This window comes from Cebidichthys violaceus, unplaced genomic scaffold (assembly GCF_023349555.1).
Source record: "Cebidichthys violaceus isolate CVI_PGR_0920_01 unplaced genomic scaffold, fCebVio1.0.p SCAF_16, whole genome shotgun sequence".
Classification (NCBI taxonomy): domain Eukaryota; kingdom Metazoa; phylum Chordata; class Actinopteri; order Perciformes; family Stichaeidae; genus Cebidichthys; species Cebidichthys violaceus.
In genome coordinates this window covers 15114289-15139721 of record NW_027176329.1, presented here as the reverse complement: position 1 = coordinate 15139721, position 25433 = coordinate 15114289, and the positions used below count along the sequence as shown (strand labels likewise).

General features: G+C 45.0%; 3 protein-coding genes across 4 annotated transcripts in view; all 3 read left to right on the top strand.

Moving 5' to 3' along the window:
* LOC137872943 (protein shisa-7-like) overlaps positions 1–7131 on the top strand; it is a 33218-nt gene extending 26087 nt beyond the window's left edge. The window contains 3 exon segments of the mRNA XM_068711478.1: positions 1734–1831; positions 1833–2107; positions 2792–7131. Of these exon segments, the coding sequence (XP_068567579.1) occupies positions 1734–1831; positions 1833–2107; positions 2792–3287 (869 nt within the window). The 3' untranslated portion in view covers positions 3288–7131.
* Positions 7132–9093: 1962 nt separating this feature from the next.
* On the top strand, positions 9094–19374 carry LOC137872942 (uncharacterized). 2 transcript variants are annotated; one of them, XM_068711476.1, is made up of 3 exons: positions 9094–9733; positions 10128–10214; positions 13896–19374. In XM_068711476.1, exon 3 carries the CDS (start codon positions 14335–14337, stop codon positions 18511–18513), a length of 4179 nt encoding a protein of 1392 aa, XP_068567577.1. In that variant the 5' UTR covers positions 9094–9733; positions 10128–10214; positions 13896–14334; the 3' UTR covers positions 18514–19374. The 2 variants fall into 2 exon arrangements, with proteins under 2 accessions (XP_068567577.1, XP_068567578.1); XM_068711477.1 differs by lacking the exon at positions 10128–10214.
* Positions 19375–25278: 5904 nt separating this feature from the next.
* dbpa (D site albumin promoter binding protein a) overlaps positions 25279–25433 on the top strand; it is a 30762-nt gene continuing 30607 nt past the window's right edge. The window contains exon 1 of the mRNA XM_068711474.1: positions 25279–25337. The gene's annotated coding sequence lies outside the window, so the exon portion shown is untranslated. The remainder of the gene's footprint in view (positions 25338–25433) is intronic.

Below are 25433 nucleotides of genomic sequence, written 5' to 3'. Positions count from 1 at the left end.
GAGACAAACAGAGAGAGAGTGGACGGAGGTGAAAAAGAGGCGAGAGATAACCTTAAGAGGGAAGGAGACAAAGGAACAAACAGAAGGAGAGTGGGAGAGACCTGAGGGAGAGAAAAGACGAGGGGAGGAAGAGGAAGAGAAGTGGCTGGTTAAAGGTCATGTTTAAATTGGCTCTTGGGGAGCTGCTTCCTTGAGGAAATGCATTGAAGAAGAAAGTGGACTCCAGCTACAGAGCAGAACGCATAGAAACAATGTATTTCACTATTAATGAACCTCAGAAACTCTTCAATCCGCTCCGTCTCTGTCTTCTCCCTTTTTTACTTTGTGTCTCTGCTTCTTTGTTTTCTCTTAAAGGGACCTCGTCTCATTCTTCTCTCATCAAACCCTTTCGCTCTTGGGTTCCTCTATTCTGTAATGGCTCATGCAATATACAGTGTTTGTCTTTTGTCTCATCGTCTCCGTCTTCCTGTCCTCCTGACTAGATCAGCTCCATTTCATATCTCTCTCTCTCTCTCTCTCTCTCTCTCTCTAATCTCTCTCTCTCTCTCTCTCTCTCTCTGTCTCTGTGTGTGTGTGTGCCCGGTATTACACCTCCCTTTGCTTCTCTTTTTCATTCATCTCTATTGACATTATCTGTATTTTCTTTGTGTCTTCTTTCTTTTCTATCTTTTATTGCTTGGACATTTGAGCAAAACAATCTAACCGTAAAGTCCATCCTTACTGCATGAGCTTCATAGCAGATGGATGGAGCTCCCCCCAGTCCTCGTGGAGTTGTAGATCATGTTTGTCCGTCTGTCCGTCCCGTTTGTCACACAAGCGTCCTCGATGACTGACTTATCTTCCTGGTGTCTCTCTCGTGTTGATATCAGGGCGAGAGAGGTATGGACACACACACAGAGAGAGCGAGAGAGAGAGAGAGAGAGAGAGAGAGAGAGAGAGAGAGAGACAGACAGTGTTGATATCAGGGCGAGAGAGGTATGGACACACAGAGAGAGAGAGAGACAGTGTTAATATCAGGGCGAGAGAGGTATGGACACACAGAGAGAGAGAGAGAGACAGTGTTGATATCAGGGCGAGAGAGGTATGGACACAGAGAGAGAGAGAGAGAGAGAGAGAGAGAGAGAGAGAGAGAGAGAGAGAGAGTGTTGATATCAGGGCGAGAGAGGTATGGACACACAGAGAGAGAGAGAGAGAGAGTGTTGATATCAGGGCGAGAGAGGTATGGACACACACACAGAGAGAGAGAGAGAGAGAGAGAGAGAGAGAGAGAGAGAGAGAGAGTGTTGATATCAGGGCGAGAGAGGTATGGACACACACACAGAGAGAGAGAGAGAGAGAGAGAGAGAGAGAGAGAGAGAGAGAGAGAGAGAGTGTTGATATCAGGGCGAGAGAGGTATGGACACACAGAGAGAGAGAGAGAGAGAGAGAGAGAGAGAGAGTGTTGATATCAGGGTGAGAGAGGTATGGACACACAGAGAGAGAGAGAGAGAGAGAGAGACAGTGTTGATATCAGGGCGAGAGAGGTATGGACACACAGAGAGAGAGAGAGAGACAGAGAGAGAGAGAGCTATGTGCGCAGATGTTTAGAACATTTAGATGGTCGGGCGTCATATTTACAACGTGAAACATCTCTCTACTGAAGGCTCTAACTAATCACAAATGGGACAAATCTCACCTTTTTTATCTCAACATATTGATCAATAATACTCTCTTTCTCTCTTTTGCTGAACCAGAGAAAGAACTTGACGAGTACTCAAACTACTACAACTCCAAGCGTCGCTCCAACAACGCTCCGCCCTCCTTCTACTCGTCGCAGCACTACCTGCCGTGGGGGGGGCGACTACACGCTGGGGTCCAGAGGCACGCTGCCCCTCCACGGCTCGCGGCCCCGCCTCCACATCCCCTCCACCCCCAACCCGTACCCGCTGCCCGCCCAGACGCAGTACACCAGCTCCTCCTTCGACAGGCCGCCGCGCCGCGTCCGCTCCCAAGACCAGCTGCTCGGGGAGGGCAACACGCTGTCCCGTCTGTCCAAGAACCAGCAGCACCAGTACTACAAAGCCATGATGAGCACCAGCAGGAGCTCCAACCAGCAGACGCTCCGCAGGTACGACACGGGATGGGAGGGCAGAGGGGAAGAGAAGAAGGAGATGAGAAAGGAGAGATCATAATAAGAGGATCATAGTTTAACGTTTCATTTCGTTTTTTTTAAAGGTTTTCACTGCTGAGCTCCTCAGGTTGTTCCTGACTAAATTGTCTCAAATCAAGGTCCACTTACTTGCATGTTCTGGAGCTTTCAACCGCATCGCTGATTTAGATCACTGATGAACAGGTTTTAATGGCAGGGTTATATAATTAAACATTATACATACAGATATATATTAAGAGGTATAAACTCATCAGAAGTTACAACATGTTACACATCAAATCAACATATAAATAGTACACAGAAAACTTTGTCGTTGAGGAAGATGACTACCAGTACTTCGTTAACAGTGTGCTGTATTTTAAACAATGGTTATTTAAAAACAACATCACACAGTTAATAATAGTACATTTCGCCATATTGATATAAATCACAATGTACTGTTATGTTTTACTTCTTTAATGTGTAAACCAAAAACATATTTTGTTAAGTGATAATGTGATTTGTCTAATATAATAATGATACCGCTCCTTTGAAAATTAATAAATGATTATATTGAATTAAGGCTAAATATGGAGCTGTTATTCAGGGCCTTTTACCAGCATAATTCAATAGTAGAGAGGATAAACGAATGTCTGGTTCCAGGTCTCACGAGAGGCTCCTGGTCTCCCCTGACCGTCTGGAGGACCGGCTGATGATGGGCCTGATAATGGGAGGAGGAGGAGGAGGAGGTGGTGACAGAGGTGACAGAGGCGGGATGGTGCCCACCATGGGCCGACTCAGCCACCACCAGAAGGCCCAGTCGCAGCAGAACATCTGCGTCACGCCGTCGATGGAACGCCACCACATGATCAAGATGAACTCTCACCCGACGCCGGGCCACGACCACGACCGCGACCACGACCGCGAGCGCAGCTCCGGCGCGATGCCCGGCATGGGCATGCACGGCGGCTGGGACCCCCACGGGGGCGGCGGCCACGGTGGAGGAGGAGGAGGAGGAGGAGGCGGCGGCCACCCCAACGCCCGACGAATGGCGTTCGCCAGCAAGAGGCAGAACACCATCGAACAGCTGCACTTCATCCCCGGAGGCGGAGGAGTGCAGGGACTGCGGACTGGGAGTAAGAACGAGGTGACAGTGTGAGGGGACGAGGGAGGGTGAAGAGAGAGAGAGAGATGAAGAGTGTAGTGTAGAGGGGTGAAGGCTGTAAAGAAGCTGAAGTGGCATTTAGTGGGAAGATGAAGTGGAGAGATGAGCAGGGAGGAAAAAAAAGAGGGAGGTTTGAGCTCTGGCTGCCTCACCCCCTCCCCACCCCCCCCTCCCCCTTCATAAAACAAAAAGTGGAGGACGACGACATTAATCTCATCGTGAGCAAAGCCACCTGATTTCCTCCACGTCACTTCAACTTGTGTTGAAAAAAAAAAAAAGAGAGAATATTCAGCCATTCTTTGAAAAAGGGAAGACAGAAATGTCCACTTAAAAACAGCAAAAAAATAAAAGAAATCTCCTCATACGAGTGCAGTTTAAAGGCTGCCGGGTATTCGCTGTGACTTTTATTGAAGGAAACCCGCCGAATCAAATTTGTCGAATTTGTCCTTGAGTTTTATTGCACTGTCCTCCGAGTCCTCGAGAGCTCCGACAGAGTCCATCTGTCTCTGGATTCACTGTGGACGACGGAGAGCGCCGGGGCGGAGACGGACGGGTTCGCTTGTCTTTGTATTTATGAAAAAGACACAGTATTTAAAACCAAACGAGTTGCTTTTGTATGAAACTAACCTGATGATGATGATGATGACGATGATGATGATGATAGTATGAACATTACTGAGCCCTGTAAGACGTTGTGTATACTTGGTTTAAAAACATATTTATCCTTCAGCCGGCCAGTTTGTAACTAGGTTGACCTTCTTTCTCTAGTTGTGATTGGACTATCATAAAAGTATAACATTCTCTGCAAAAAAAGAATAACCTTACTCGATTGCCTTTATGGCTCAATTTACTCTAGATAGAAATACATTATGACCCATTTCGAAGGTAAAAACGAGACCTACATCGACACAGGCTGCTGTCATAAAGGCCCAGTCACACCAGCATTTAAAGAGGCAATATGTTTGTGGCAAAATCGGTTCTTTTCAATGAAATTGCTGCAATTAATTGAATGAATTGTTCGAACCAATTGTGACGAGTTGCTTCTCGGGACGCTTTTCTATATGCTTGTGATGGGTTAAATGCAGAAGTCAAATTTCACGTATGTGGCGATCAGAATCAAATTGAAGCGACAGACGGATCAACGTCGCTGTGCCACTTTCTGGAGTGACCGGGCCTTCAAAGTAAAATCCACTCTGCGGTATGATTTTAGCTTAACTTTGTACAGTGAACTCTAGTGGGTGTATATCTATGAAACATTGTGCTGTGACCCATTGAGTAAAAAAAAACCAACAACAAAAAAACTGAATTCGACCGCTCACGAAGAAGAACTAACCTCATGCCGACTCTGACCGACCAAAACGTCCCTCAAACACTGTTGTAAACTTTTTGCATTGTGACTTTTGCAGAGAGTCAAGGGTTTCTTTGTGCCACCGATTGGCGCTCAACGAACCCTTCTAGTGCTTCTACGATTTCCACGTGTTTACCTGCACGTCGAGCTGCTCACCTCGTATGAAGGGAAGGGGGGGGGGGGAGACAATGGACACTTCACACCAAGGGCTATATACCGAATTATCTTTGTGTGTCTCTGTACAGCGTCTGCTTCTCATTTTCATTTCCTCTGCGTGTCGGTGTTGGGAGGCATGCTCGTGCATACATTTGTCCTTTCTTTTTTTTTTTCTTGTGTAGAGAGAAAATAAAAACATGCAAGGAGATGCAAAGCAAAGGACCTTTTTGTGTAAAAAAAACAACAACACATGACCACGATTACTTTTTTGAAGCTTAAAGGCGGCCATGATGCAACCCTGTCTACAACAAAATATGTTCCCGTACAACTAAACTGCACTTGTATTTCCTCCAATATGTGTTTCAAACACATGTTGATCCACAGACTGAGTAGAACAAGTAGACGTAGTCATCATGACGCCACCTGTTGGTTTGTGGACTGACGTTTTGAAGCCTAGAATTCTGCATTTTGTCCGTCGCCATCTTGTTTTTTGCAACCAATGACAGGAAGTGACCATATTTGGACTGAGGAGTGACGTAGAAACGCCATATACGTGGTAGAGACCTGTCAATCACCGTGTAGCCCCGCCCTAAAGCATACCCTGCTTTATGGTCTGTTTGACTCTAAATAGATCATCATTTACTAAATGAACATCATGCTGTATTGAAGAAGACTTGAAACTAGAGATTGAGACCATAAACTCATGTTTACAATGTTTACTGAGGGAATAAATCAAGAGAGAAGTAGAGTCATTTTATCATAGACTTCTATACAACCAGAGGAGTCGCCCCCTGATGGACAGTAGAGAGAATGCAGCTTTAAGACATGAAGCATTGGCTTCGCTTTTCCCGCCTGCGGTGAAAGTTAATAGAAACAAAACGAAACATAACGACTTGGTCAGGTTTAGTAAAAAAACATCATGGTTTGGCTTAAAATTACTACAAAATTGATACAAAACCAAAAACGGAACAAAAACTACTTGACAAGTTCATCAACTGAAGTACTACTTGTTATGTTCAGGCAACTAAAACAGTCTCAAAAAGACTAATTCACGATACAGTTTTGTTGCATGGGAACGCTATTTTAGGAGACGGAGCTGCCATGATGATGTCATATTTTGTACCTTTTTTATTATTATTTTTTTCTGGCTGTGAGATGGACCTTCTAGCCTTTCCGGCTGGATCTCTCCTTAATGTGGTTTTAAGGGACTTGTGAGGCCTTGTTTGAGGTTTTTCCGCTTCCCCTCGATAAAGACAGGCGTGATTGATTACTGAGCGAAGCTTCCCGGCGGCCATGTTCGGTCTTTAACTACGATACATGTGCTCACAGTAACGCTTCATGATCATACATGTAAAGATGCCCCCCTTGATCAGACGATGAACGCTCTTATCACGATTTTATTTATTTTCCTTTTACTCAAACATGTATTTTATTTTTTTAAATCTCTGTGAATTTTAACGTATAATCCTGGATTTTTCAATATTTAAACTTTCTAGTGGAATCTAAAAGAAGAAAAAAAACAACATTTGTATTCTCGAGAACAAAAAGAGCCGATGCAATCAAAGAGAAAAGAGGAAACCGCATGTCAGAAGCCAGTGGCGATGATGTCATAGTGCTGACTTATGATGTCACGCTGCGTATGTGTGTAAATGTACATGCGTCTGTTTTAATTTGTGTGCGTAACTCTCTCAGTGTCTTCTTCTTCTTCTTAGGAATGCTGAAACCTCATTTTTGACCAAACTTCGGGTCACGAAGACGATTTAAAGACCCGAGTCGCTCATCGTTACGTGTTCATATCAACTTGTGATGAAATTTAAAAAAAAAAAAAAGGCCTGTCATCGTTTAATTGAAGATAAATTTAAGAAAGGGGGAAAAAAAAAAGGGACAATGATCAATCACAGCTTTTCTTGTCGAGCTACCTTCACCAAAGCGAGGACTTTTGAAACATTTTGGAAGTGTAAATTATCGAAGGCTTGTTACATTGTGTCAATTTTCGTTGGTATTGGAATAGAAGTGAAAGAGCCGAGTGGCTCGGTTGTGACGTCACCAATCACTCGGCTGACGAGTTTTTGTGCCGCTGCTGAATATGTGTCTGCAAAAAAAGGCGATTTTGAACAACCAGAACTTTTAAAGGAGGCACAAAAAGGTAAACACACAGTATTGACGGCGTCTTCACAGTTGCATTCCAGTTGTTGTTGTTTTTTTGTCTTTTTGCTGCTGAAGAGTGTCGTGGAGGAGAATGTATCGTGACTTGCCTTTGGCTGACAGGACTGGACAGGCTCCGTGGTTTTTACAATGAAAACATCTTTAACCTTTTAAAAGAGAAAGAGGCGAAAGGGGGGGGGGGGGGGGGGGGGGGGGGGGGGGGCTGACATGTAAATGATGTGAAAATTCAGTTGTATTTTTAATGTCTCATCTCTCCTCATACCTCCCAAGGTCTGATACAGATGTTGTAATCCACGTTCAGTTAATTGCCCCCTGATAAAACTGTGTGTGTGTGTGTGTGTGTGTGTGTGTGTGTGTGTGTGTGTGTGTGTGTGTGTGTTAACCACTGGGAGGGGACGGGGGGGGGGGGGGGCATGGGCATATTTGTATTCTTAAAGCTACTCTGCATACCTCAAATTGTATGATACATTTATTTATTACATCCCCCCTTTACGTCTATTTCCAAGAATATCCAAACAAAGGTCTCACAGATGTGCAACCCTTTTTGTTATCGGTGATCGGTTCTTGCGTTTGTAGAAACCATACTGTTTAATTGATAATAACAATTAAAAAAAATCCCACTAAATCGTGTTTGTGTCTTTTGTGATGAAATGTTGCTCTTTCTTTTGTGTTCACGGTGTAACAGCATGGCTTTCAGGGCAGCAGTTTACTATTATTTCATAGATTCTTTACTCTAAATTGTCACAGAAAAGGGAGAACTAGCCTTCAAACCTTCCCAGAGCCCAGCGTGATATGTTGAATTACTATAAGTCTATAAAATCGAGTAAAGCAGCAAATTCTCCCATTTGATGAAAAACAGGAACAAGAGAATCTTTGGCATTTATAGTGACATAAATAATAAATCGACTGTCTTTATGATGAAGAGGCTGCTGCTGATCGACTGATTGATTTATCGTTTCAGCACTAAAAGCTTTAATATCTTCTCATGCAATCAAACTGCCCCAAAACCACAATAAACGGTTCTGTTTGGTACCAAAGTGTATATTTTCTTCATAACCAATTCTATTTAATTTGAAAATATATAAAAATGTCTTTTCAAAAAATTAAATCTAGTTTTCCAGAGCATACAACAGATCCTCACTGTGGTTTGAATGGGAGTCAATGAGTGGAAGAAAAGTAAGCGTGTGTGTGTGTGTGTGTGTGTGTGTGTGTGTGTGTGTGTGTGTGTGTGTGTGTGTGTTGATGCCAACTAATGTGTTTCTGGTGTTTTTACACCCGAGGGAGCAATTTGAGGCTCTGCACAAGGGAGCAACACCTCTCCACCCAAAATATTAAATTCATTAGAGCCCTTAAATTAAGAAAATGAGGAAAATCCCAGGAGAGAGAGAGACTGTCGTTATTAAGGCGGGCCCAGATTCACTGCTGTCTACTAGACACCTCGTGTGCCCTTTAAACTGGGTTCAATGCTACACTTTAAATGTAAAATATTAATGGAAGAAGTGGAGAAACGATCGATACTTTCATGGATGTAAGAGCTCAACAGACATTTGGCAAAAGATGAATGAATAGATTTAGTTTGATGTGGTGTGTCCCTTTAATAGTCCTCTTGAGCTTTTATTTATTCATTTGATACACAGACTATTATTAATATAGTGTTAATATTCAAAAATGAAACCCAACAGGTGTATTACTTGGTACCCAAATATTTGTTTCAATATTTTTTCTCTACCACACACACACGCGCAAAGTAAACAGCCAGATGCACACATTAAAAACACACCCACACGCCAGCGACAGGCAGAAAGACTGTAATGATAACTTTAACTGAATGCAAATTAGGCAGTATGCAAACACACACACACACGCGTGCGCACACACACACACACACACACACACACACACACACACACACACACACACACACACACACACACACACACACACACTTTGTAATGTTATGCAGCATGCGCCGTAATGATATCCCTTAATTGACTCATTAACATTTCACACGTTTGGTGAGAAAACACAACCACACACATACACATACACACACACTTCAGTGTCAGACTGCGCTATCTTTTTAAGAATGGAATGAAAACACACACACACACACACACACACACACACACACACACACACACACACACACACACACACACACAGAGGGTTTATTTATTCAAGAGCATCATGCTGGATTGAATCCATATTTTTGCGAACAGGAAAAAGGAGCAAGAGGTGGTTTTGTTTTTGGTGGTCGCGGCCGGACAGACCGACCTGTGCCCGGCTCTACCCGGAACCATTATGCAGACAGGAAACTACCATTTTAACGCTAGCAGCAGCAGCATCGGAGGAGCCGCCGTCGTCTCCACAGAGGAGGAGGAGGAGTGGTGGTGGGGGGGACACCTAAATCTGACACGGGGCGGAAAACAGAGAGGAGGAGAAAAGAGGGAAAAACACGACGGAAACAAAACAAAAGAAGCTGTTTTTTTTTTTTTTTTTTCCTCTCTCGGTGGAGCGGAGCGTTGAGCCGGTGGAGCAGTGACACCAGAGGCGGAAAGACAATGGACATATCGGGGGGAACTAGTTTTTGTTAGCGGGTGAAAAAAAAAAAAGCAGTCCGATGGAGAGCCAGAGGCCTTTCACGGTGTTTTTCCATGGATGAAGAAAAAGGCCCCGCTGACACACTCCGTGCTCGATGTTTCTACACTTTTACTCCCATGTTTCTGAGCCTGTTCTTGTGTGTGTGCACATAGCCGTCGTATGCTACAAGGTAAAAAAACAAACAAAAAACAACAAAAACAAAAGCCGTTTAGAGTTGGCTAATTTGCTAGCTAAGCTGAGCTAGCTAAGCGCTCGAGCTAAGCTAGCTAGCATTGCTAGCGTTATGCCATGCAACCGGAATATACCTTCTTTATGGCAGTTTAGTGATGCTTATCAGTATTATAATAATTATTATTACACACGTTATAGCTTATTTAAAAAAAAAAACATCTTTGTGTGTCGGTGTTTTTATTTAAATGAGGCACAAATCATGCCCGTTAAAGTGCAACATTGTGTCAGTTGGTTGAACGTTAAGCTAGCTGAGTTGATCGATGGATGCTAAGCAGGCGCTGGTGAGTTTGTACCCGTCTTAACCTTCTCGTTCATCGGCACATCTGTTTCAGTCTATCGGCCTAAAGTCACCGGTTGTCCGCGGACCGTTTCACCCCCACGAACAGCTGCGTGGGCGCTTCAGACCTGTGGATCAGCCGGTAAGATGTGGGGGTAAAAAAAAACAAAACATGCAATCACGCTCCTCCTTGTGTTTAAGTTAGTTTAATTAGCTCCGGTGTGTCACTCGAGCTCCAGGGAGAGTAAGTGTGGCGCTTCAGCTCATAAAGATACACCTGATCACTCAGTGGAGGCATTTTACAAACAACGATCCAGAATCAGCAGCTCAGACTTAACTGAATGTGTGTGTAAAAAGTTTTTGTTGGACGGTTTTTTTCCCTCTAATCTGAAAAGTTGCATTCTACTTGTTGTGGGAAGTATTACGTTTTAAATGAAAGACACGTGACTTTTTAGTCATTGATAAACAAGCTGCTCTGATATTGTGCCACTACTGTAGGGGCATCACTAGTGTACTGATCCAAGTACTTATACATAGTTAAAGTAATTGTTGAATAAACCTATTTAATGCAGCAACAAATTGGTTAAAACCTTAAAATTACAGTAAATAATGTATATAAACATAGAATTGAATTGAATACATCAGGTCCATTGTCATCGATACCCAATCCAGCTGTTTTTAGTCGGTATCGGACAGATGTCTATCGGTGCGTTCTACTTTTTGTGGGAAGTATAAGTATTAAATGAAAGATACGTGACTTTTTAGGTTGATAAACATACTGTGGATGTCTGTGACACTGTAATAAAGTAAATGGGTTGGAAATATATTATTGTTAATATTGCTTTAGAATCCATTTTGAGCTCCTCTGCAGTATGTCTTACGTCACGTGACAAAATGTTTGCTGTTGTCAGATTTCTGGGACCTGTGAATGTAGTAATAATTTGAGGAACCTGCTGTGCACAGTGATGCTGTGATTTGACAAGTTGTGCTCTTTTTTTTTTTTTTTTCTCCTCTGCATGTTGGATAAGAGTTAGAGGGACTTTTCCTCACAGAGGAAAGTCTCTCCAACTCTCTTAAGTTTTAGGAAGCTGTGCTGTGGTTGCTGATACTGAGGCTAAGATCATTTTTTCCTAAATGTTTTCCACATAATGCTTCAAATGCACTCGTCTTCGCTGCTACATTGGCTCTTTTTTTAATTTACTTTGTAAGGTAGTAAATTTGTCATCACGTAGTAGAGAACGCGTCGTTAGCAGATATTTGTATTTAATTTAGATGTCATGGAACAAGCTCAATGATAGAATAATATAAATGACTTCCCTCTTAATGTTTTCAGTCATAATAAATCAAATTCTAGGTTTTGGTTAAACAAAACCTAATGGAAATCTAATTACGGCTCTTTATTTCGACTCGTTGTCAAACATTCATTTGTTTGTTTTTTTTGACCGTTGAAAGGTTTAGTTGTATTTTTTTCACCAAACAGACCTGAAAGGCAGTCGCTGAGATTAGGTTAGGAAGAAGTCAACAACCAAAATGTTGCAACAAAGTTTTCCCGTTGAACGCATGCAAGGTCGGTCTGTTGAGGGAAGTCCTCGTGCATCACTGGACGGGCGGTCACGTTTCACAGAGAGACCTCGGAGTCTTGAGTTGTTTTTTTTTAAATGCAAGTTTTCCCCCGTCGTCTGGTTCAAAGGTAACTAATCGGTCGGGGATAAAACCTGCAGACTCGCTGGTTTTCTGTCCGACCAGCTGAGTTACCTGCGCTCACCTGGTGTAACAGGTGTGAACTAGTTTGTCTGGTAGAGGGCAAGAATGAAACTCCAGACAGGTGTGAACGGCACACAAGCAGACACACAGAGCTTTAATTCATATTGTTCAAAAGGAAATCGGCTTTAATTTCTGGTCTTGTGGTTTTTCTCCCTGCTGTATACGAGTATTCTTCAGATGCAGGATCAGCCTACCCTCTGCTCGTAGATGTGATGGCACACATACGGATGTTTGGCTTCTCTGGTTTCTGTCTAGGGGGAGAGGAAGGTCAGAGTTAACCTCCGTCTTTAAAAAAAGAAAGACGCGTCACTGAGGCTAGACAGACACTAGAACACAAGTCTGGAGTCGCTAATGTTTTGATCGGGGAGGGTAAAGCAGCAGGTTGTTGTTGCCTACAATGAAAGACAGAAGCATCGTTTACCATCTTAAAGAGGATGTCTTTGTGTGTTTGTCTTTGCAAAAGAATTAGCAGTGTTCAAACGCTTTGATGCTTTGAGTCAAACGTGTGAAGCTGAACAAACCAGCTGTTGATTGCTCCAAATTTAAAGTCGCTTTTGATCGTTGGTTCTGAACAAACCGGGCCAAAGATTTGTTACCCGTCTATGCATGTTACGTGACATCACACTTGTATGCATTTTGGATATAGAGCTCATTAAAGAAGTTACTGAATTGTGTTTTTTGAAGAATATATAGCTCTAATGAGTGGTCGACCACAAAACATGTTGAGGATTCCTGGTTTAAACAATGAATGAGTGACTTAAGTGATGCCGTTTTTACTCGTTTGTTATGTTGCATATATTTTTTTTTAAATCTAGTTTTGCCTCAAAATTTCAGTCGTAGAAGCTCACTTGGTTTAATATTAGCAGAAATTACTCTTTTGGTTAACAGTGTCAAACTATACTTCTTTTTTTCATTATTATAGATCAAAACAGGAACATAATCAGTGAAGTTAATTGTAAATGTCATTGTGTGTGTGTGTGTGTGTGTGTGTGTGTGTGTGTGTGTGTGTGTGTGTGTGTGTGTGTGTGTGTGTGTGTGTGTGTCGACCGGCGGCCATGTTGCGCTGGACAGGAGTCGTGTGGCATTTTGAGCCACCGCTCTCATTCCTTATCGGCTCTGTCTGCTACTCTCACTGGTGTCTATAGTGTGAAGATAGAAATACCAGTATAACGATTACATTTTCTGATTATTGCAGTTCAATAATTGGAAACCAGTGGCAGAATGTTGATTTTTTCCACATCTTCTTTTTGCCTCTGATACATTTTCTTGATTGCTGCTATGATTATTTGTCAGCTTTGTCTCTAGTAACTTAACACTCGTGTGATTAAAAGCTGCTCTGTCCCATGAAAACAGTAACAGCAAGAGACGCGTTGTGCAACCACACTGTTTAGTGTATTTGTAGGAAGTAAAGAAAACACCTTGCACACAGTGGAGTTATGAGTTTACAGCAGAGGTTGGTTCGTTGGGTTCAGGCGGGCCGATATTAGAAAGCCAGCTGAAGAACAACATTTTACCAGGTTGAACAAACAAACCAAAAGGCCAGAGCGCTTTACAAGATTTCAACACAAAAATATTTTCTCTCATCAGGCCTCTGAGTGGATGTTCAGCACGGAGACGGAACGCAATTTCCTCTTAGCCTGAGATGTATTTTTAGCCGAAAGGTCTAGGTTTCAGTGACTACGGTTACGCTTTATTTTGAAAATGAGATGTATACAACTTACCACCCTTTTGGAATAAAACCATCAAATTTAAAATTATACATCAGCGAAAGCTACAGGCACTAGGAGCACCTGACGGTCTAAACAGGAAGTGAACATTATAGTTTCTGGCAAACGTTAAATAATAATATTCAAAGCTATGTTTATCTACAGCTAATGTGTTGTAAACAGACTTGTTCTTTCGGTTCCCTTTGAGACGTTCACCATCGGGAATGAGCAACACGGTGTTGTTGAACTCTCTGTACCAAAGAATGTTTTGTTTATCTGCTCCGTATGAAGTCGCTGAATCACTAACTGACATTATTGTTTCTTTTCTTTTTGTTTCTCTTCTCATTCTTCAGGCTGTTCCAATAACTCCATGAGGGGACGGACGGGCAGTGAAGCAGTGGTTCAGTCTCCAGTGAAGTAACGGACACAAAAATAAAATCAGCGTACGGTTATGGAACACTTTAAAGAAACACTACAGACTCTTGTTTTTTTTTTTTTAGTATGATTTAGTTTTTCGCCTATTTATGAACCTTTTTTTTATTTTTTATATATATATATATAACATCCCACAGAAGCACTTGAAGGCTTCACTTCAAAAAACGTTTGATACATTTATGTGAGAGAATCAAAGCATCGGCTTCTGTTGGATTATAGCGGTTCGTTGGACCTTTTGGGGTCCGGACTACCTCTGAAAATCCCGGACAAGGGGTCACCGCTGGTTCCAGCGATCACAGGCTCGGTGCACGTGGCAGTTGTGGCCACGTGGCACTTTGCCCCAAGCTGTATTGGAAGATGTTCCAGTTCAGCAAGTACCCCATGGACATCTTAGAGATGCTGAGCGGACACCAGGCCCACCAGTTCAAAGGCCTCGGGTTGGATCGACAACTGAGCCACCAGCAGCAGGTACAGCTGCAGCATCAGCAGCAGCTCCAGCAGCAGCACCAGCCCTCCGTCGACGGCTCGGGGAGCCTCCTGTCCGGCCTCGGCCTTGGATCCCTCCAGAGCTCCCGGAGCAATGCCTTCGCCGACTCGTCGTCGTTGTTTGCCAAGATGAGCGCCCCTCCCCCATCCATCTCCCACCAGAGCCAGTCGTCCTCGTCGTCTCACAGCTCCCGGAAGTCCAGCAAGATGAGTAGCAGCGGGAGCTCGGGGTACCCCCAGTTCCTGCGGCCCTTCCACCCGGCCGAGGCCGCTCTGGCTCAGGAGCAGCTCCACTCGGGGATGGGCCGGTTTGACTTTGGCGGGAGCAGCAGCGGGGGCAGCGCGGGGGTCATCGGCGGGGTCGTCACGCCCGCACCCCCGCCTCCGCCGCTGCATCCGGGTCTCTCTGTCCCCCAGCCCTCCCCCGGTCCCCCCTCTTCCTCACCCTCCCCCTCCACCTCGTCGGCTTCCAACAACCCCTCCGGCAGCACTGCGGTCCCCTTAGTCGGCCAGTCGGATCCCCGCAGCCTCCACCAGCAGTTCAGCTGCATGCTCGCCGCCAACCAGTACTTCCTGTCCGGCGTCCCCACCAACAGCAGTCTCGAGCAGTTCCTCGTCCAGCAAGGCACTCACAACCACTTGGGCTTGGGTCTGGGCCAGGGCTCCGAGTCAAACTCGGCCCTGGCCCCTCCCCCAGCCCTCCACTCCTCGCACAGCCACAGCCACGCAGGTCCACCGCCTCAGCAGCAGCAGCAGCTGACCCCCCACGCCTTATCTCATCCACACAGCCACGCTCACCACCCACACCCACTCCACCCGGCTCCCCAGCCCGCCCCGCTGGGTGGCTTTGATTTCCAAGGCATTCCGGTCCTTTCCTCGAACCAGATCGCGTCACTAATGCAGCAGGAGGCCGGCCTTCCCCTTCCACTGCCTTTACACCTGTCCCTCTCGAAGGACGACGCGAAGACGGGGGACAGCTCGTCGTCGTCCGCCTCCAGCGGAGGGAGCAGGAGAAAGAAGGCAATGGCGGGCTACCTGCCGCAGAGGAAATCGGAAAGCAGCAGTCAAAGCAGCCACAGCAGCAGCGGTGTTGGTAACTGCCACAACAGCAGCTCGAGTGGGCACAGTCAGAGCTCCTCGTCGGGCCTCGTGGGAGGAGGATCTGGGGGTGTCGGGATGAGTGGCGAGCCGCCGCATTCCTCGCTCCTCTCCTCGTCCTCGCAGCAGTCGTCCTCCACCGTCTCCTCCTCCTCGTCGGCCCCTCCCTCCTCCAACTCCACCTCTGTGCTTGTAGCCAACGGTAACCAACAGTTGTCCAAATCCCAGGACAGCCACAGTAATAGTTCGTCCGGCCAGCCCGAACCAGAACCCCTTTACCACTGTGGTGAATGTGGCAAAACCTTCACCCACCTCTCCAGCCTTCGACGGCATCTCCGCAGCCACGGCTTGACGCCAGAAAGCCAAAGCAGGAAGTCAGACTGTAACTCGCCCAGTCCAGAGAGGATATTCTGCTGCGGCGAGTGTGGGAAGAGATTTAAAAAGAGGGGTCACCTCATCCAACACAGCGTCACCCACTCGGAAAACCGGCCTTTTGTCTGCACCATCTGCCAAAAGTCCTTCAACCGGCGAGAGTCGCTGACGAGGCACGAGAAGATTCACGACGAGAAGCCTTTCCGCTGCCCGGCTTGCGGGCGTTGCTTCCGCGAGAGCACCTCTCTTCTCAACCACGCCGCGTCGGGCGCCTGCGGCAAACCTCCCCGGAGTTCAAAAAACCGGGCCAACAGCGGAGGGAGCGGCTCGTCCACCAACCCGAGCAGCAGCAAAATGGGAAGCAGTGGGGACAGAGTGGGAATCCCAAACGATGGGGCAGCAATGACTAATGACAAGTATGCAACGGATTATTCCAGAAATCGCTACCACAGCCAGTCGTCCTACAACAGCGGGGTCGACGACTACAGGCGATCGCAATCCTCGTCTCTGTACTCCTCTGAGAGTACGCTAGCCGGTGAAATGAGCAGCCAGACTCTGCGTAAGGCCCCTTTAGCTCCAACTCTTCACCCCCACCCACAGAGCCAGCAGCAGCAACAGCAGCAGCACCACCATCACCACCACCACCACCAGCCGCCTCCACAGCAGCCACACCTCCCCCTCTCCTCCCTATTGGATGATTCGGAGGACGAGGTCACCAGCAGCGCGATGTCGGCCATCGCCGCTGCCGCCGCCGCCTCCTGTGATATAAACACAGAAGGCCGGGAAGGAGAGAGGAGGGATATCATCGGAGGCCTGCTGGGGGGGTTGGGGTTTGGTAACATGGGCGGACCGTCGTCGGGCCTCAACGGGTCCACCATGCCTTTGACTCACCCGAGCCACCCCCACGCAAAGCCCAGGCGGCCGAGGAAGCCCCGAGAGAAGAGGGACCCGAGCAACCTCGTCAGGCGGCGGAGGAGCCCCGCGCCCCCGGGGGACGGGACGGAGAGGCCGTACAGCTGCCAGATCTGCTGCAAGCGCTTCAGACGGGCGGAGACCCTGCGGCGCCACAACCGCGTCCACACGGGGGAGAAGCCGCACGCCTGCGACGTGTGCGGCAAAATGTTCCGCGAGCCGTTCCACCTCACCAAGCATCTGACCGTGCACTCGGGTCAGAAGAACTACAAATGCAATCTGTGCGGGAAGATGTTTGCCTACGCACAGAGCCTGGTGAGACACGGGAAGCTGCACAGAAAAGGCGAGATCGACAGCCAGGGGAGGAGAGTTAAAGGTGCCGCCGCCGCCGCCGCTGCCGCCGCCATCAGCCAAGTGGCCACCTCGGGAAACCCTGACTACTTCTCCCCTTGCTCCCAAGGAGAAAAGTCTCCGACGTCCGGCACCCCGTCTCAGAGGCTTTATACCTGCACCGTGTGCTGGAAGTCATTCCGGCACTACTTCCACCTCACGGCACACCAGCAGACGATCCACGGCGGCGGGGTCGGCCTGGAGAAGTCCTTTCGCTGCGACGTGTGCGGTAAAGCCTTCGCCTACTCCAACAGCTTAGTGCGCCACAAGCTGTCTCAGCATGGCATCGACCGCAGCGGCCAGCGCGTCAACCAGCCCCAACCCACCGGGTACTCGCCGCTCTTCTATGATTCTGGATCAGGCTCAAACTACGCCGGGTCGTCTCACATGCAGCAAGGGAACTCTGGGCCGCAGCAGCAGCAGCAGCAGCAGCAGCAACAGCAGCAGCAGCAGCAGCAGCAGCAGCAACAACAGCAGCAACCGCAGCAGCAACAGCAACCGCAGCAGCAACATCAACAACCGCAACAACAGGCACATCAGCAGCTGCAGCACCCTTTTCACTACCGCTCAAAAAACTACCAAAAGCGGCATGGACAAACAAGAAAGCAAAGGAAAAAAAAAAGGCGCGTGCTGATCCACAGCATCATGAGAGACGGAAAGCTGGTGGGTGTCCCCCTGAGTAAAGACACCCGCAAGAAGCTGCTGGTCCTGAGGAAGAGGAGGGGCCGACTGCAGGCACAGATCAAGAAAAAGAAGATCCTGGCCCAGCTGAGGGTGAAGGGCGGCCTGATGAGGATCAAGTCGTGGAGCGGCGGCGCCGTCAAAGTCACGGGGCTCACCTCGATGGACGTCCCCATCAAGCGCTTCCCCTGCCCCATCTGCCCCAGCGCCACGTACGCCAAGCAGGGCTCCCTGCTGATCCACCACGCCGTCCGGCACCCGCCGAGGAGCTCGGGCCGCCACGCCCGTCTGCGCTGCCAGGTGTGCGGGAGGCGCACCAGCTCGCTACACAAAGCCTTGAAACACAGGGGCCGGCACCTCAAACAAGCTGCGTTCCAATGCCGCCGGTGCCGACACCGCTTCTGGAACCCCGGGCTCCTGGACCGCCACAAGTTCTGCTGCCGGGGGGCGACCGCCGCGGGCAGCTGGGCGCTGATGAAGACGAAATCCCCGCCGCCACACGACCAGGCGGAAAGTGACAATTCACCAGTCCAGCTAGCGGTCCCGGTTCTGGTCCAGCCTGAGAGATCAACAGTTCTGACTGAGTACAGTCAGTAGAAACAAAAAAAACAAACGACAAAAAAACAAACAAAAAAAAACTGTTTTCTAGACTAGATTGTTTTGATGTTTTATTTTTTTTAAATAATCCAAGAAGCGAGCAAGAAGTTTTTAACAGAACAAGGTGGGAGAACGGAGGGTTTAGTGTAACAACGTAACACCCCCACACATCTGTATCCTTAACTTACTGCAGCAAAAGGTGGTCCATTAATTAGAGCGGACTTCAAAAGGCCCAAAATCAGAACCACCCTCATCTGTCTGTTTTTCCTGAGGTGGGAGGAACTTTTTTAATTTTCCCCCCCCGTTAGCAGTGTTTTTTGCGCATAATTCTGGATCTGGAAGGCGGCCGTAGAAGTGAGGTACCGTTGTAGTACCGGCGTATTGTTTCCTCATTATCCACAGTTGAGCCGTATAGTCCGTGTCTCTTGCTCCGTATGTGTTTTATTTGTTACCCCCAGTGGAGAATCTCTCACTCTTTTTATTTTTATTTTTTTCATACCGAGATGACGTCTGCCCTCAAGCTAAATAGATCTTTTTAAGAGAAAAATAGAAATCCTCATGAGAAGTAAAGGGTGTAATCTGTCAATCAGAAGGCGGTCGATGTGACTACAAACGGAGGGAACAGGAACAGGAACGTGTTGACCTTGTTTTTTATGTACACTACTTTTTTGTCATTTTTTTAACGAGGTGTGGACGGAGAAAACAAAACACGACTCAAACTGTTAATGTGTTCAGGATTTGAAAAAGGACAACAGAAATAACCGGAGTGTACTGTACAATTCGTATTATATTTTATTATATATTGATTATTTGCTGTTTTTTACTCCAAGTATCATTTCTTTTATCATCGTTGGTATTGTGTGGGTGGGTGGGTGGGTGGGTGGGGGGGGGGGGGGACTATCTTTGTAAAACAGCGGGACGAGTATATGTATCGATGTGATATTGTTTCCCTTTTATCTGCTCCCTCATTGCCACAGTTATGCCCCGTTTTTGTAACATAAGCGTGTACACATAGTCCATTACTTAGTCCTGTCCAGACGTGTTCTTTCTTTTCCTCCCTGTAAAACTAAAACATGTAATATTATTACTAAATTACTATCCTTTTTCTTTGCCTAAAAAGTGAGTTGTTGAAAACCCTCAAATCAAATAAAAAAAACAAAAAATCTGAAATGCTCCTGTTGGTTTAAGTTCATGTTAACAGCAGAAGGCTGCCTGTCCAGTGGAGATACATGACAGAAGTTATTTCAGACTTGTGCTTTTGAATTTTTGTTTTTATTTTATGAGTCCTTAGGATTTGTCCAAGTTAAAACTGTATAGTTCATTACTAAATTTATGGAAACTCTGATTTCTTTGAAAGGAAAGCTCAATTTATAACTTAATTCTAAGGCTACCAATGAAATATCTACCCTACCAAATATGTCTTCTTTTCTTCTTCTTTTTCAGGAAACTTATTGGACATTATTGTAGAAAATATGCAGAAATAACAGCCCCTTAATAAAACAGTTTTAAAAAACCCATAATAAATCAGAATATATTGTTCCAGTAGGCCTTAATTCAAGCTGCTCCTCAATACATTCTGACCATTTTAAATCGTTCTCCTCGCCTCTTAGGTCCATTTATTATAATCATATCCTCACTCTTGTTATTAGTGGGACAGACGGACTGGTTGTAACAGATTTGGTGTTCGTTTCACCGATGAGATCGTTCAAAAGAAGAACGGGAAGTTTCTCTTCTGGAGGCCGAACCACAGCAGTGACTTTAAAAACCAATTATGAAACATCATGTCTTTCTTCCTGCTGGTCGTATCTAATCACACAGATGTGGTTCATCTGTTTCAGCCCAATACGATGCGAGTCGATGAGGTTTCAGTTGTGGTGAGTTAAAACAAACAAACATTGTCCCAGATGTTCAGCGTAGCGCCACTGTTTTTAATAAAACAACTTCATTCTACTGAAGAAATAGTCCCTGAATCAAAACTATCAATGCCGTTTATTTCATTTAGTTGTACTTTTGATTCAGTTCAAAGTATTATCCTTTAAAGGAATACATTTTCTTCAGTCATAAATGTTAGTTTTTTTATCAATAATTAAGTTGATTAAAACAGCTCGAGTTTCACTTTTGAATATTTAGAAGTTTAAAAGCTGTCGTGGTGCAAAGATGAAGTTTGAAGACGTGACTTTAGGTTTTAAGATGTTTTCTGTTACGACGGTAGAAAACATGGATGATAGTTACGTTTGGTTCAGGTCAGCGTATGGATCTAAGGAACGTTAAACTATCGCTCTACCTTTTTTTTTTATTAATAACCTTTTAAACCTCACGAGGATCCAGAACCTCCAGTAGAACTGTCAGAACGACACCAACACAGCAGCTGGCTTCTGATCAGTAATTCACTGTGTGTATTTTGATCCACTCCAAGGACGCTGAAGTGGTTTCCCTCTCTGACACGCTGCCTGTCCCTCCCTCCCTCCCTCCCTCCCCCCCTCCCCTCACAGAGCTGCAGCTCCAGATACATCCGTGATCGGAGCTCAGGTGTTGTGCACCTGGAAGCGGTCAGGTGAGCCGCTAATGCCTTCATGAGCGTCCGCCTGAGGAGACGCGTGTCTCATGAAACACTAGATGGAGAAGAGAACGCTCCAGTTGTAAAAGCTAGTTATTCAGGATCCTGTTACTGAAGTAAAACACGAACACGACACTGTGAAAATACTCCATTACAAGTAGAAGTCCTGCATTCAAAACCTTTACATGCAGATGCAAGTAAGTAAAGGTTAATATTACTTCTGAATGAATGTGTTTGTTGAGTTTGAACTCCTTTTATATACTGTTGGCTAGAACCTCTTCTCGCCTGTTTTCAGCTTTGTGACGATGCATTTTTAATCTGATCCAAGAGGCTTTTTTTTTAATACAGTTAATACAGCACATAAAGCAACGCCTCCTCCAGTTCATTACAATCAAAAATCACTGTGAAAATTGTTATCTTTAAGTGGAGTGGAGTAGAAGTATAAAGTGACACCAGATGTGAAGTACAAGTACCTCGAAATGCACTCAAGAAGTACTCGGATACAACAAACAGGTGAACAATGTTACAGACGAGCACGTCATGTTGATTTTGAAGGTTTGTTTTTCTCACGTTCAGCACTTCAGCTCAGTGAAGATCTATTATAGTGATAAAAAAAATAGCTGATAGCTAAATGTACAGTTTTTAGGATGAACGTTTGCTTTTTGATTGAACTCTCAACAAGCAATGTTGTATAAGTACTCGGGTCACATTCCACCACTGGCGAAACATGTGTTGTAGTTGTGAGCTGTGCGTTTATTTTGGCTGTAATGTTTCGCTGCATTACTGTCAAGCGGCCACTAGATGGCGCCATTTCAACACTTTAAACTGCAGGCTGGAGGAACGAGGGGGCAAATAATGTGAATTGGAAATGACTCGTGAAACTCAGATCACACATTAGTGGAGTCAAGCTGTTGTTCCTCACTTTCACTAATGCGTGCCAGCGTGCGCGCGCGCGCACACACACACACACACACACACACACACACACACACACACACACACACACACGGATAATTTTGGAGTCTTACTACTAGCACATTCCTGTCACGTATATTTGACAGCGCTCTGTCACCAGACAGGACTTGCAGGCTTTTTCAGGTCCTTTCCAAGAACTGTTGTTCCCACAGTGCAGCTGCTGCGTCTGATTTATGAATCAGTCAAATTAGTATCAACAGGAAACGCATGATGTGGCATGTTCAAGGGTGATTTACGCCTTTATTTCCGTTGTAGGAGGTTATTATTAGGCCGTTATTGAAGTTATGGATTTGCCATTGCAGCTTTCACTCTGATCTGCACAAAATGCACAAGACAGGACTTGATTAACGGGACCAAACATGGGCATTATGTACATACCTGTGTGCACAACCAAAGAACATGAATGAAGCCACACCAGGAAATGAAGACACTTTTTTTTATTTATTCAGCAGGGACTGTGCACAATAACACACTTTAATGTGCACATTAACAAACATTCATGTGCACATTAATAAACATTGCTGTAAATATCCTGAAGTTACCCACAAGGGCATTTTTTTGTCTTTATTAAAAAAATGCTTAATTACATTTTTTGGCTGTAGTTTCTGGACAAAGTCATCCTGAGAAAAGACAAAAAAAATGAAATAAAGAATGTTGTTGAAATTGGTTGTATGCATGCAGTGTAGACAAAGTTAATATTGAAAGGCAATTAAGCTGTTTTATGATACAACATAGAAGTTAAAACATGCAACAAACAAACAAGCAAATGCACAGGATACCGAAATGAAACAAATAATATATACTATTTAACACAACATTATTCTATAAAACGGGTAAATAACATGCAGCTCTGGAACAATATATTACAAAATATGAAGTTTTGGGTATATTTTAATTTCTTTTTTTTTTCCTGTTTTTATTTTATTTGTTTCATGTTCAGCTTTTTTTTTGCACTTTTATTTCATTACTCCATATTTTATATTTTTTTGTTTTATTTTTATTTATTTTTGTTATATTTGTTATAAAGAAATAAATGTGATTTTCTTTTTTTTTTTTTTTTTAAACACTAATCCCTACAATCCCCCCCTCCCTCCCTCCCTCCCTCCCTCCCTCGTTCCAGACGGGCCGTCACGCGGCAGTTGCATGGGGAAACCTGTGGGCGGAGACTGTGACCTAATTTTGACCAATGGGAGTGCGGTGGAGGCAGCGACTGACCTACATTCAGCCAATCGCGACGCGGCAGGGTCGCCGGTAGGCAATAGTCAGCGCGTGCCGAAGCCATGTGTTTCTTTGGTGTTCCGAGCGCGAGAGGCAGATAGGGACATTTAAACAAGGAGAAAAACAGACGAACGTGACCGTGTTCAGTTCATGGGATTAAATAGAACGAACCACTTTAAATCTAACGGTGTGAACCACTCAATGTATTAAAATATACATTAAATATACAATGTATCAGTTTGTGTTTCTGACAAATCACAACATAGGAAATATTTGATACAAAACGTTACAGATATGTTATGCGTCACATCCGCCCACAAATAACAGAGCTTTGTTTGAGCTGATTATTCTGACTCTTCAAATCATGTCACGTTTTTGGGAAAAAAACAAAACAATCAGATGTCCCATATTTCTCTGAGGAAACCGAGAAGGAGAAAACATCATGAAGGAAGCAAACCGCATCCTGACGTCTCGAGACTCTTTTTTTTTTTTTTTTTTTTTTTTTTTAAGGGGTTTACAACTCAGTGGTCATCGCTGTTGTTTTTTTGGGCCTCCCTGTTTAAAGATGACAGCGTGAGAGAAGAAGAGAGGGGCGGGGTACGTTCATGGTCCATCCAGGAAAGAGCTCAGCTCAGGGTGGGCGTGGCTTAGTGCGCAGCAGTCCCAGTCGCTCTCAGCCATTGGCTGAAATTGCTGGGAGGTGTTGTGTTTTATGCAAATATTTGTTGCGTTCACTACAACTGGAGGAATCACAAATACGGGCACACTGTTAAAAAGGCAAGCACAGCAAACATTTTGGGTTCACTTTTGTTTTTTTAACCACTATACTGCTATTTAAGTGAACTGAAAATGAGACCTTATAGTATATTACATTTAAAATTTATATATTACAAATATCATCATAATAGCTTCAAAATTCTGCTCAATGAACACTTTTTAGGCTACAAGTTGGGTATTTGATCGCATATGATTTCAGTCCAAGGCTAAATGTTTTTTTCTGATTCTCACTTTTGTTTTATTTGTGATTTATATTGACGGTGATGAAACCAAAGACACTTTTACACATTTTGTCTAATATAGTTTCTAACAAACTAACTTGTATAATAAGTTAAACACCATTTTTAATAATCTAAAATTAGATTTTAATCGTCTACCTACTTCCGTTCATATCGTAAAGTGCCTCTAAGTACCTTTTAAAGCGCTGTACAATTAAAATGTATTATTTTTATTATTATACCGGTGCAATAGACGGGGTTTGACATATTAATAATTTATATTGACTCTCAGCGGCTCTCAACATGCCGATGGCTGAGCCGGCGGCTCACTGCTAACGGCGCAGTGCTGATAGAGCTAACAGTGTTTCCCTCACATCAAAACCATCTAGATTAATACATTTAGACCAAATGTATATTTTTATTTCCGGGTGAACTTTCCCTTTAACGCTCTGAACCCTGTATGTTTCACCGTTTTAATAAATTAAAATTGGTATAGCATTTGTCCACAAGTGGAAAAGCTCAGATTTACCAGCTTTCCCATGCATCCGTGAACGCAGAGCGCGTTACCGAGGACGGTGGGGGCGTGGCCTCTTTTATGCAAAGAATCCACGCCCCCAATCGCTTTTCCCCCGTGAGCGCTGACGTCACACGAGCGGCCCGTGTTGGTTCCAGCTGACTTGGGAGAGAGAGAGAGAGAATCAGAAAGAACGACGAAAATAGAGAGAGGTGTGTGTGAGAGAGGGAGAGAGAGAGAGAGAGAGAGAGAGAGAGAGGGAGAGAGGGAGAGAAAGGGAGGGAGAGAGAGGGAGGAAAATAAGAGCCATCAGTCTCATCTATCTGACTCTCATACTACTGGATATTATTATTTTTTGGGGGGCTTCTCTTTATTTCCTTCATCTTATATTTTCTCGCTCATATTTAATCACAAGTTATTGTTTTCTACTGTCTCTACTCACTGCATGGGACTCAACCGCCGCTTCAATCTGCCTCTAGTCGTCATTTTTTGGGCTTTTCCACCTCCGGACTAAAGATTCTCCGATCGATCGACCGCTCGATCAATCAATCAGCAGGACCCGAGGGTGAGTTTGTGAGTGTTATTTTAAAAAAAAATTAAAAAAAATCTCCAACAAACTCGAAGGAGTTGGAGGGGGGGGGGGGGGGGGGGGGGGGGGGGG